This window comes from Juglans regia, chromosome 11 (assembly GCF_001411555.2).
Source record: "Juglans regia cultivar Chandler chromosome 11, Walnut 2.0, whole genome shotgun sequence".
Lineage (NCBI taxonomy): Eukaryota > Viridiplantae > Streptophyta > Magnoliopsida > Fagales > Juglandaceae > Juglans > Juglans regia.
The window spans coordinates 1,527,142-1,541,006 of record NC_049911.1 but is presented as its reverse complement, the minus strand read 5'-3'; the positions used below and the strand labels follow the sequence as shown (position 1 = coordinate 1,541,006).

General features: G+C 39.2%; 1 protein-coding gene across 1 annotated transcript; it reads left to right on the top strand.

Annotated features, from left to right (window-relative positions):
* Window positions 1-1,702: 1,702 nt before the first annotated feature.
* LOC108988829 (sodium/hydrogen exchanger 1-like) lies at window positions 1,703-8,430 on the top strand. Its single transcript, XM_018962200.2, has 14 exons — window positions 1,703-2,028; window positions 2,123-2,241; window positions 2,564-2,661; window positions 2,818-2,877; window positions 2,968-3,014; window positions 3,102-3,296; window positions 4,081-4,127; window positions 4,955-5,021; window positions 5,746-5,846; window positions 6,546-6,647; window positions 6,885-7,023; window positions 7,104-7,166; window positions 7,249-7,329; window positions 7,870-8,430. Exons 1-14 carry the CDS (start codon window positions 1,846-1,848, stop codon window positions 8,188-8,190), a joined length of 1,623 nt encoding a protein of 540 aa, XP_018817745.2. The 5' UTR covers window positions 1,703-1,845; the 3' UTR covers window positions 8,191-8,430.
* The last annotated feature ends 5,435 nt before the right edge of the window (window positions 8,431-13,865 follow it).

The following is a 13,865-nucleotide window of genomic DNA, read 5'->3' as shown; positions in this document are numbered from 1 at the left end:
AGGGGAAGAGTAGAAACAGTACTGGCTGCGAACAGTTTCAATTGAAGCGGCCAAAGCAGTCCTTTTCAGTTGTTTGTTTGCGTCCTTGCATGGCTTTTAACCTTATCAACGATGCCTCATGGCCACACTTCAAAGCTACCTGGAGCTTATTCTTTGTTTCACTTTCACTCTCACCCCCACCTTTTTCATGATCTTCGAACTCGGGCATCTTGCCTCAGATTGCGTCAGATTGATAGCCCTAAATTTCTCATGAACTTTCTAGGAGACCCGTGTTTTTCACGAGATTCATGGCAGATCTAAATTACCATTTTTTTATGTTATTAATTTAATATTATTATTTCAAAGTAACATATATCCCCTGGAAAGGTTGAAGTTTAAATATATATATATATAGATATATATATATATATATATGTATGTATGTATATATTTACCATAAGATCCACTTTTCTTTCCCCCCACGGAAAGACGTGATGATGGAACATGTGATTTTGATACGAGAAATATAATTATAATTATAATAGTATAAATATCGTATAATTTTTTTTAAATAAAAATAAATATAAATTTCATATTAAAAAAAAAAAATTTAAAAAAATTTAATTTTTTTCAAAATAATTATATAATACTTAAGTACTCTCTAACTATATATAACATTACTCTATTAGATATCTAGTGACATGATCTGTAGTTGTGGGTATCCATGAAAATAATGGATAACACAAGATGTGAGTGTGATGGTGTACCTAAAATCAATCGTGGGATCCATTCATTAATTGGAGGTCCATCTGGGTACCCTTTTCATTTTTGTTGTGAAAGCCACGTTTCTCTACCGTATACTCTTCTAGTCAAATCACATCATATGCACCACCTGTTTGAATCTCGTCCTCAAACAAACTTCCAAAAATTAATGTTATATAAATTTAAACACGTGATCCCGATCCAACTAACTAGCTAGCTAGCTGATTATCACTTAATTAAGATCTCTTCGTTTATAGTCATTTGATGATGTTTGTATTGTCTACAGATTCAGATTACTTATATATAGAAATTCACCTATTATTATGTCTACGTCTATTTAATTTACATATAAAGTGCTTGTGGGCAGCTTTCTATCCCATGAATGGCTCTATGGTTCTCAAAAAGGCTGAGCAAAGATTTCTACCCAATACATTTTACAATATATTTTAAAATATATGTTTTAAAATGAGAATATTTTTATAAAATAATGCTATTTTTATAAAATATTTTACTAAATTATCATAATTGTGTAATGTATTGTGAAAAATGACGTGTGTTTATCATTTTTTTAAAAATAATATTTATAAATAGTAAATTTTCTCATTATCCTCCAACTCTGTTTTAAGAGTATTCTGTGTTTCAAAATTTTTATTTAAGAGTTGTTTAGATTCAGAGATGAGTTGAAATAGTTTATGAATAGTAGAATAAAAATTGAATTATTTATTACATTTTGTGTGAGAATTTAAGAAAGTTGTAATAATGAGATGAGATGAGTTGAGATATTTATAGGAGAATAAACATTACTAATAATTATGAACTGTATGCATGGCACGATCCCTCAGTGACATCTGGCAGATGCAGATATAAAGGCTGCATCTCATTACACAGAATCCGAACACGTACCAACTACCATTCTTCCCTCCATTACATCCTTGAATCAAAGTCCTGAGAGCCCAAGGTTATAAAACAACGTCGGACTTAGGTCTGAACGTCCAATCACTAGCTCCAAACTCCTACAAATCCCACACCGCGTGTCTCTTAAATTCTCTCCAAACGAATCGAACCCGTTTTGTGAATGCCAAATCCAGCTACAGAATCCAATAAATGGCTGTGCTCGAAACCTTACCGGTTCTGCTCCCCGACCTCCAATCATCATCTTCGTTTCTTAGCACAAGCACCATCATTGCACTCACCGTCTTCTTTGCGCTCCTCTGCGCTTGCATCGTCATCGGTCATCTTCTGGAAGAGCACCGCTGGGCCAACGAATCCATCACTGCCCTCCTGCTGGTACTTGGAACTGTGTTTATATGATTGGTTTTTTTGGTAAAAGATGATCTACTCAAATATGGGTTTTCTTGTTTTTTGCTATTGGTTGGATCAGGGGTTGTGCTCTGGAGTGGTGGTGTTGCTGGTGAGCAAGTTTCAGAGCTCTCAAATACTAGTCTTTAGTGAGGATTTGTTCTTCCTTTATCTGCTTCCCCCAATCATTTTCAATGCCGGGTATGATCTCTTCCCATCTCTCAATGTCCTTGTGATTGGTTCCCAGAAAAACCGTGCCTTTACTATATATATGGTTTGTGGTTTGTTTTGGGGTCCGAAATTCCAAACAACGCAAGAAAAGAGAAGATAGTGATGTGGGGTTAAAAGTTCTTCTTCTAGAGTAACAGAGAAAACTCTTAAATGCTGTTTCATTGGAATCTTTTTCTGGAAACTATTTTTTAAGTTTATTTTTAATTTTATTTCCACGAAATGTCCTCTTTCTTAAACCTGTATTGATTCTTACATCAACGTAGATTGACATCAGTTCTTGATCTGTTTCCAGTTTTCAGGTCAAGAAAAAGCAATTTTTCAAGAATTTCACAACGATATTTTTGTTCGGAGTATTCGGTACAATGATTTCATTCTGTATAATATCACTAGGTAAGATCTGCAATCTTCCATCCACTTCGACTGTTTGCTTTTCCTATTCAAGCATGATACTGATCTTTTGCCATATACTCATATTTGGTATACGATGTTATATTTTCACTCAATAATAAGTCTTAAGTCCATCATTTTTACTTTTGGACTATCTAGGTGCCTATTTGCTATTTAAGAGGATTGGCGTGACAAACCTGGGTATTGAAGATTACCTAGGTGAATAATAACTACCGTTGAAACAATTTTTTTATGCGATGGTTTCCATTATTCTTTTATACTGAGTATTTTATCTTCCTATATGTGCAGCTATTGGTGCGATATTCTCAGCAACAGATTCAGTTTGCACTCTGCAGGTGCAGTTGACAATTCGACCCTCATACTTATTAATATATGGTTGTTGATATATGTGATTAATCCATGATCTTTTTCTCATGTTAAAGGTTCTCAGTCAAGATGAAACACCCTTACTTTACAGTATTGTATTCGGTGAGGGAGTGGTGAATGATGCCACCTCTATTGTGCTTTTCAATGCAGTCCAAACACTTGATTTCAGCAATATTGATGCTCTTACAGCATTGAAATTGTTGTGGACTTTCCTTTATCTCTTCTTCTCCAGTACTGCTCTTGGTTTAGTAGTAAGTTGTTTCTTCATTTCCTCTTTTATTGTTTTTAGTTGTTTAGTTGGCGCACATTGAGTTCATTGTTGATAATCAAGCATGACTGTTATAGTGAGGAATTGCATTGTACGGATTGTAAAGCATCAAGCTAAAATGTTAACCTGTGCAGTATGCTTGAGGCCATGTAGGTAAAATCACTACTTGTCTCAAAAACTTAAACTTATAGAAAGAGATAGATTATATTATTTATTTTATATCTTAATACTCCCCCTCACGTGTGGGCTAGACTCCCTCTGAATGAGTGCGCCAAACATGTGGAGTATTTAATTAAATGAGGTGAAGTGTAGAGTCAGGATTCGAACTCAAGACTTTTACTCTAATACCATGTGAAATCACCACTTGTCCCAAAAACTTAAGCTTATGTGAAAGGGTCACAGTTGGCAGAACAAATTCTGCAGATATTCTTAATACAAATTTACTTACTTTCTGTATTTGTGAATGTCCAGATATACTTTGTTTTAATCCTAGTTAATTTTCACATGCATGGACACAATTACATTCCTCATAGTGGTGAAGAATTATGCCATTTGTTTAAATCAACAACACTTATGGTGGTTCACCAGCATTGCAGCTCGTTTAAGTATTTCGTTGCTTGGACTTGCGAGCTCATATGCTAGCAACTTACCATCAAATCAGTCTTATTTTTTATGTTTTTTGGGCTTGCTAAATTTTATTACGCTGTTTATTGGAAACTCACTGTCCATCTATATATCTTCTTACTTTCTCTATGGTCATGTTTTAGGCGGGTCTTATAAGTGCTTATATCATCAAGACACTTTACTTTGGAAGGTACAAACATATGCATTATGGCTCTTCATTCACAGTATTTACCTATTTTACATATTTCTTTTAATGTTTTTGCATCCCCGATACTTTGACACTGTTCCACAGGGTTCCTTAGTAAGTAATATTGGATCTTTGCCTACCTATAACCCCATGGCCCCATCATATTTGTGTGGGCTTCCTGTCACGTAAAATTGATGAACTTGGAGCCCCACCTCAGCACTTTAAGTTAGGCTTATAATTCATAATTGGTGTCAGTATCAAGTTTGAAACAATGAGTCTGTAAAGAAGAGAAGTGTAGGATAACATACAGTAATAACATTTATTCTGATTGATAATAGAAAGCAAAGGAAGCTGAAGAGTTTTTTGCAATGTGAAACTATATCTTTCCTGCACGTGGATAAGTTTCCAACTTGTAACTGAACTACACAATATCAGTCTGTAACCTGGGCAATTCTTGGATCTCTATCCTCATACAAGTTTTACTGCATATTTAGGCATTTACACAAAAATTAGCTAGTAATTACATTCATCCAGGAAGAAACTACATGATCTTGCACGCATTTGAAGATATTAAGGTTCAAATCCTGGATAGAGACACAGCTAGTTGGGGAAAAAGAAAATGGACAATTAGATAAATTGAAGACAGTTGCTAGTAAATATGAGCGTGCAAAACAATGTGGCTAGAGTGGTAAAAGACATCAAGGCCAAAAGTTAGGATCCATTTTCTTGAACTGAGATGAATGGCAAACTAAGACTCCAGATCACAGGTTAAAGGACCCCTAATTATGTAAGCCTGATTATACCCTGACATTATTGTTCTTCCACCACAGGCATTCCACAGACCGTGAAGTTGCACTCATGATGCTTATGGCTTATTTATCATACATGTTGGCTGAGGTACCATCGATTCTTATTTCTTAAAATTCACTTCCTTTTTGTGTCCTCATCTACATTTTTCTTTCTTTCTTTATCCCTTTTTCTTTTCTTTATTTTTTGCTTTTTTTTTTGGGGATTGTGATTGCTATACCCTTAAAAAAGAGCTGCAACTTATATCCAGTTAAATAATGAAAATTTATTTAGTGATTGAACTGTAAAAATAAACTTGCGATTAATGTGTGGGAAAGTTTTGTCCCCATTGACACAATGGGTTAAATTTATTGTTCCATGTCCATTGATAGCCTTGGCAGCACATCAGCAGTCAATGATGTTATATCTTGTGATGCATTTATAGTGGTTAATCATTTTTGGCTGGCATCTTGGACTTTCAATTGGAACCAAATAAGTTACACTTGCTGAAGGTTCTTATAGAACCCATGTGTTGACAGTTTGCTCTCTTATGTCTTCACATCATGTCGTAGGTTTTATACTTGAAAAAGCTATAACTCAATATACTATTTTGTGAGAAATATTGAATTTGTTGACCACCCAAGTAATAATAATATATGAGATGATTTCAGAAATAGGGTGTTTACAGATACGAGCAGAATGGAAGATAGAGGCCATATCATTTTCATAACCTTTTTTAACACTGAAAATGCCACTTTAAGAGTTGGTGACTATGGATCCATTGCTTTGTGGTGAATTTCATTGAAATTAATAAATTCCTAATTTCTTCCTGCAGCTTTTAAATCTTAGTGGGATCTTGACAATATTCTTCTGCGGCATTGTCATGTCTCACTACACATGGCACAATGTTACAGAAAGCTCGCGGATAACAACCAAGTAAGACAATAATCCCTTAATCTGTTTTATGCGTTGGATATTTGTATCAAAATGTAAGATGATTGTCTGAAAATTTGAATTATAAAGGGATCATATTATAGTGAAGATACGAAGCATAACAATGCCTAAAAGGAGAGAGGCCTCCTGGTACATATTACTAAGATCCGTTCCCATATTTGGGAATCCATGGTTCTTTATACTCATTGCACATGAAAAAAAAAAAATATATATATATATATATAGATTTTGCTTTTGTTATTCCAACTAAGAATTGTAATACCCATCATTAGGGCCCTTAAAAACCTAGAGAAAGATAAGTAATAAATGCTTGTAAAACTCAGTAACCATGATAAAAACAGATCAAACTAATCCGTACGCACAAAAAAATCACAGTTTGTAAATTGTGCAGAAGACTGCAAAAGACAAAGATTTAGGGTGCACCTGCAAAGAGAGTTTGATAGGCAAAGAAGGTAATCTGTCCGTCTGAAATAGAATAGATAAGCTCGAAAGTGTAATTGCTGGGGAACTTTGATTTTGTTTCCCTGGTCCTGATTCTTACTAGGATGAGTTAAGGTTCTCATGAGTTAGATAAAAAAAATTAATGAGTTGGGTTGTCAAGACAATAACCATGAGTGAGTTTCATTTAACAAATGAGTTATGTTGGTAAGTCCTAACTTGCAAATGGTTTTATGATTTCAGGCATGCATTTGCAACAATTTCCTTTATTGCAGAAACTTTTATATTTCTGTATGTTGGTATGGATGCCTTGGACATTGACAAATGGAAAGAGAGCAATGCAAGGTATTTCTACAACTTTTCTCCTTCAGTTTCAATAGCTAATAGTTTGTTGAAAGTTTAAATGTCGTCATAGGTGAAATGAAATGACACTTACCACGTTTAGATATAAGGTATCCTGAATGCTTCCATTGCCATAAAACTTTGCTACCGAATAAGTGCGTTTTAACCATTGCCATTATCCCTCAGAAAGCAAAAGAGATGTATACTGCTCTCTAACTGGTATTGTTCTCTTTTCTTCAGTGCAGGAACTTCAATTGCTGTCAGTTCAACATTGTTTGCGTTAGTGTTGATTGGAAGAGCAGCATTTGTGTTCCCTATTTCGAATATTACAAATTGCATGAAAAAGCGAAACAATACAAAGATTGAGCTTCGACAACAGGTAGCAACGGCAGGCACTTGGGCGCTTAGCTATTCTTGTTTGAGTCTAGTTGAAAGTGTGCTAACTATTTGAAATCTCAGTTTATAATATGGTGGGCAGGCCTAATGCGGGGTGCAGTAACTATTGCATTGTCCTATAATCAGGTAAGTTTCTGGCGTTTCATGTCTATAATATTTTAAATCATTTAGTTTTTTGGCAGATATTGATTTGTGAAATTACATGCAGTTTTCGAGTTCTAAAGACATATCAAAGGAATATGCACTGATGATCACTTGCACCATAATTGTTGTTCTATTTAGTACCGTGGTATGTTTTCTTGTATTTCCGTGAAATCATTGCTTTAAAGTAACTGTAAGTAGACTGTCATGTAACACTAGCGCTATCCATTGAACCCACAAGTCTTTGGTTCTGTTTGGCAAATTAAATGGTGTTTTATTCTCTGGCTTATGTTTGGGATCCCAGAAGATTTTCATCAAGGAAAAAAATTGTCAGAAAAAGAACCAAGGATATGAAATTAAAAAAGATAGCCTTTTCAAAATTGTGCAAGTTATTTAGAAAAGTTGGTACACTTTTCCAGTGCTAAAAAAAGAGGAATTTTTCTTGCAATGGTCTGTCTTGTCGTTTTATATTGCCCTATACTCCTTTTCCAATAACTTTTATCACACTCATTTGACTCGAAACAGAACATATATGAAAACAAACAATGAAGGGTCCAATCTCTTGTTTCATTTTTGGATTATCTGTAGGCGGTTAGGTTGCACATTCTATTGAACCTGTCAGTTTCTTCAACATTATATGAGATTATCTTCTTATTATTACAACTATTTTCTTTTTTTTTCAAAATAGGTGTTTGGTTCCGTAACAAAGCATCTAATTGAAGCAATGCTGTTACGCCATGCAAAACCTGCAATCTCAGATGCAACTGACATTCCAAGTCTAGAAGACTTGAACATTTCATTCATCGAAAATGGCGATCCAAGTGAGGAGGGCAACAATCCACCCCCCCGCAAGAACAGCTTAAGATTGCTAATAAGTAACCCCACTCACACTGTCCATTACTGGTGGAGAAAATTTGATGACAAGTTCATGAGACCAGCATTTGGAGGACGGGGTTTTGTTCCATTTGTTCCTAGTTCTCCAACTGGTGCAAGAGACGAAGCATCTTGAAGTCAATGCTTCATCATATAATTTGTTCTTTATTATAATTTTGTTATATAATAAAATGTATCATTATTCTGTAACATAAAAAGAAGGGTGGATGGTATTAATTGCTAGGAAGAGTTGCACAAGACTTCTTTATATATATATATATATGTATATATATATATATATGTATGTATGTATATATATGTATGTGTCTGTACACAAATTTTGTTGCAATAATTTAGAAACAGAAATGTGGCTACAGATTTAATTGTATCATAGGATTTAAGTTGAATGAATTATATCTCTCATAGTGTCTAAATGTATACTTTGTGATTTTTATTGTTATTAATGTCTTCTTCTTCTTCTTTTTTTTAATCAAATTAAACGATGCTCTGAAAATTATTGGCTCATTCAATCCCACAACATTCATTAATCAACAAGTGGGTTTTTTTTATGTCATAACATGATCACTAATTATATTAAGGATTAAAAGTGTCTCTAATTATGTGTGGATGGTCAAATTTAAAAAGAGAAACATATAGTATGAGGGTTCAAGTTCTATATGGATAATATTAAATATGCGCGGGGTCTGATCTTCAACTCAGCCGAAAAACTTTGAATTAAACGTTGTGGTGATGAACATACATGTTACTAAAAACTACCGAATTTTACTTTTCTCGTCCTCTGTATGCTTCCATGGAATCTCAGATTCGAGGTTGTCGTGCTGATGCCAGGTTTATATATACATTTCCTGGACGCTAGAATCTCCTCTAGATGGAAGAAGATATCATTGCTTTCTTCTAGAGGAAAGATAGAGGTTGGGTTGGTTCTGCAATTTACGATGCCACTACTTGCAAGAAAGGCCGCCATTTTTATTGAATTACTACTGTCTTCGCCCCAAGCCAGAGTTCAATTACTATGGCTGCCAGCTCGCATGGAGGATCTCTTTTTTGTAGTTCGAACTTCAAATTCTGAACATGCAGCATCAAGCATCTGTTCATATTGCCAACGCCCAGAAGACTGATACACCCCGATTTGTCGATTTGTCAAGCATCTATTCACCCGCAAGCATTGACATTTAGGTGGATATGAAGTTATGAACTTGGGAGCTTTGAGATTTACTGTGTTTTTTTTTTTTTTTTTTTTAACTTTTCTCCAAAGACGCAACCAAGCTATACATGCAGGTTCAATCTTGCCACACATTCAACGCCATAAATGATGCCATTTTTCAGGGCAAAGCCTACCAATATTCTCTAAAGCTCCTTTACTTTGACTACAACTTTAAAAGTGCAGAAAGCTTTAGGGTTAACTTCTCCTCGAGAAAAGAAAAGGATCTCTCCCAAAGAACTCCCCTTACTTCAAAGTTTGTAGTTTGTACCCACATTATCCGCAGCAGATTCTAACTTAAACCCTCCCACCAATACCCTGACATTTCACCCCCAATACATCTTCGGACAAAATTTAACTGATGGATCAAAGGGAGCACCAACTCCAAAACTCGAACATCTACATCAGGCTCTTCAACTTCTTGAAAAGCCTAGTATCACAAGCGCTCAAGATCACCTTGGCTTTGGGGCCCCCTCCATTAATGAACCGTGGTTTTTCCCAAGTGCCTATACCCAGTGCTGCAAAAGATGGGGCTGACTCAAAGAGTGACCACCAAATGGCTGCAGCAAGCCCAGGTGAAGCTGCACTTTCAGGAGCCAAGATTGAGCTCGAGCAAGACAACGCTTCAAAGACTTTAGAGCCTTTTGGTGATTCCCATGGTAGGGAACTCCAACCAGTTCAAGACAATGATTCTCAGATAAACTCTGTTAAAAGGCAGCTGGAAGAGGAAGAAACATCATCTGCTGCGGTACCACAACCAAAAGCTCCAAAGAAAAAGGTTAGCTTCCATGACGTGGTGGAGGAGATGAGCATGAGTAAACCCAAACAGAACAAGAAGATGAAACAAGCTACCAAAAAGTCAACTTCGTTAGAACGTGAAGAGGATCCAAAGCCCTTGCGGTCAATTCTGAAGGTAGGGTCTAAAGTAAACGAGAAATCAGATTCGTTTGTGAATCCTGGTGGCGATGGATGAGTACTGTTCTTCATGCATGTCATGGAATATGCACGAGATTGATTGCATATATTGTGTAGTTACAAATTAATATGATTATTTGCAACTTCGGTCAGCAATTATAGCTCCACCTCCAATTTGTCATTCCTTTTGCACTTTGTATCATCATTGTTGATGTCGCGTTTCGCATCCCAAGTAACTCCGGGATGGGTCGATTTGTTTCTATGAAAATGGAGAAATGAAGGCTCGGGATGGTGAGAAACACCTCCAATGCTTAAGTCAGTTTGAGTTTTCAGTTTATGATTTAAGAGGGCTGAAGTGAGAGTGTTTAGAGAGTTTTTTGCCCTAGCCGGGCGAGGGGGGGTTATATATACCTTGTTGGGATGGCCCCCTGGCAAGCAGAACATGGTGATGTCGCTTCGTACTCAGGTTGTGCCATCTTCCAACATTCTGCCACACAACAGGTCATACATGTCTGATCGTGGCAATTGCTGACAGCCCAGGATACACGTCGTGGTGTGTCAATCTCCGACCTTCATTAAATGTGGAGTGATCTTGGCTTGGTAGGCCCACCTTCAAGTCTATCCATCCATCGGTGTCCAGGGTCCAGGGTTGTCCCTGACCTTGTGTATATGGATTGTCGGCTAGTAGATGCTGGATTTTTGGCCAGGCCCAGTTCAGTGGGTTGAACTTCATCTTGTAGCGTTGTAATACTGTGAAGGTTTCTTGAAGGTCGAACATATGTTGTTTGGGCTTTTTATTCTTGACTAGCAGGTTGTCCACTAGACTTCCATGCTCTGGCCGATTTGGTCTTTGGACATTCAGTTGACCTGTCGCTGGTATGTGGTGCCAGCATTTTTTTAGCCCAAAGGGCATGGCCTTATTGCTAGCAGTACAATCCTTGGTCGGTGATGAAGATTGTCTTCTCTTTGTCATCCGGGCTCATGCAGATCTGGTTGTAGCCCGAGTATGCATCCATGAAGCTGAGTAGTTGGTGGCCCGCAGTTGAGTCGACAATCAAATCAATGTGAGGCAGAGGGAAGCTGTCCTTTGGGCAAGCCTTGTTTAGGTCCGTGAAGTCAACACACATCCTCCATTTCCCGCTCGCCTTCTTGACTAATATCACATTGGATAGCCACTCAGGATAGTGGGCTGCGAGGAGTTAGTCCACTTCCTTAGCTATGGCGGCGTACTTTTTGGCACTGAAGCTCCAGTGTTTTTGCTTGAATTTTCGAGCCCCAGGATCGACGCAAAGGCAGTGTTCTATGATTGTGTTATTGATCTCAGGCATCTCCTCGTGACTCCACGCAAAGACGTCCTGGTGCTTGATGAGGAATTTCTTCATGGCTTGTCTTAATTCGGGGGCCATCTTAGTCCCTACCTGTACGGTGCGCTCGGGCCTTTGGTGGTCCACAGTAACCAGCTCCGAGGGTTCATTGGGCTCTACCTGTCGTAAGGTCTGTTGGCTCATCTTGGACTTCTTCGTCCAAATTTGTTAAGGTCAGTTGGGGGGAGGGGGGGGGGGGGTTTCAATGGTCACCCCTTCTCTTCGATTGCCCTGACGTCCTCGCCCTCGTGTTGCAATTTCCGAGCATAACACTCCCGGGCCAACGCTTGCTCACCTCGGACTTCACTCCCCCCGATTACATGAGAAACTTCATCTTGAGGTGGTAGGTGAACGTCACTGCCGTTGAGCTTTTCGAGGTCAGTCGGCCCAATATCACGCTATACGAGGATGGGGCATTTACCACCAGGAAGTTGGTCATTGTGGCAGAGGTTCTATGGGCCTTCCCGGCCAAGATGGATAGGGTGATGGCTCTCATCAGCTGGATGACATCTCCCTTAAAACCTTTAAGTAACATCGACATCGATCGTAGACTGTCAGGGTTGATTCCCATTGTGACGAACGCTTCCCAGAAAGAGGATGTCGGTTAAACTGCCAATGTCGATCAAGACTCTTCGTATCATGAAGTTGGCGATTTGCACAGCGACCATCAGGTCGTTGTCATAAGGGTGGAGGATGCCCTTCTCATCTTTTTCACTAAATGTTATGAAAGCCCCTCCTGCATGTCTCCTCATCCTGGTGGTTGTCCTCTCAGCCGTGAATACTTCCTCATACCGTGCCCTACAGGCGTGGGCCCGTCGTGCCGACGAAGTGGGGCTTCCTTCGGGTTGTTTGCCCTAATCGAGCTTTGAAGACTCCTTTGGGCTTCCCTCCTGACCCTTCGTCCCCTCGGGCTTTCACTTCGTCGAGGTCTTAGGTGCTTGTTTGCCCGCCGAGTCGACCGTTCACCTTCCTAGCGCTGTTGGTCCAGCAAACTCCCAAGTTCTTCCATTTTCTACTTTAGAGTATGGCAGTCTTTGGTGCGGTCCCTGTTTGTTTTGTGGTAGGTGTAGTACTTGTGGTTCTCCCGTCCTTGCTGAGGCCCCTCATGCGAGCTTGGGGCGTGTTTCCTTTCCACGATCATACTTGTATGTGCTCGAGCTCTGCAGTGCGCCCGAGCCGGTGCCTCATTCCTTCGTTTGACTTCTTGGGTGCACTGCAATGCGTTTGCTCTATTTCAATTTTTCGGGGGGTCATCAAGGCCCGGAGGGTGTCTTCGGCGTTGATGAAGCCATCAACGAGATCCATGAAATCTTTTAGAGTTTTAGGGGTCTTCTGTGCTATTTCGGTTATGAATCGATTTCGCGACCGAATTCCTCCCAGCACGGCCGCCAAGGTAATCTTCTCGTCTGGGTCGTTCGTGGTCATGTGCTCCTGATTAAATCGGGAGAGGTATGCCTTAGGGCTTTCAACCTCGAGTTACTTTATTGTTAGGAGGTAAGCAGCTGGGTGTTTCCTCTTTCAGCTTGCCATGAACTGCATTAGGAAGAGGTGGGCCAACTCGCCGAAACTATCGACAAACCCTGGTGGTAGGGATCTGAACCATGCCCTTGCTACTCCCTTTAGTGTCAGCGGGAAGGCTTGGCACGAGATCTCGCCCGGGAACCCGTGGAGGGTCATGTGGGCTTTGAATGTTTCCAAGTATTCTAGCGGGTCCTTGGACCCGTCATATCCTTCCACCTGGGAGCAGCTGATCAACGAAAGATGACGTGTCCATCCGCTTGGCCATTTCGGCGTACTTGTCCCCAAGCTCCCAGAGCTTGAGGTGCATCCGGGGGCCTCTCTTCCTCGGCCACATTGATCTCTGGGGTGTGTCGCGACTCGACATGTTCATTGTGGCTGGGTTCTACTCATTTTGCCAACTCTTCATTAGCAATGAACTCTTCATTGTGGTTGGGTTCTACTCATTCCGCAGCACTGCATTTTCCTATTGGAGACCTCCCACTTCTTCCATTAGTTTCTTGATCGTGTCTCTCATCTTAGCAAGTCTTGCCTCCATGGTCTAGGGGTGGTCTTCTTCTCTTTGTGTGGTCTGGGAACTCGTCGTTGTCGGCATACGAAGGACACGTTTCTATAGGAAAGATCCCAAAGATGGCACCACTTTTGGTGTCGTGTTTCGCAGCCCAAGCAACTCTGCGATGGGTCGATTCGTTCCTGTGAAAATGAAGAAATGAGGGCTCAGGATGGTAAGAAACACATCCAATGCCTAAGTTAGTTTGGATTTTCAGTCTATAATTTAAGAGGGTTCAAGTG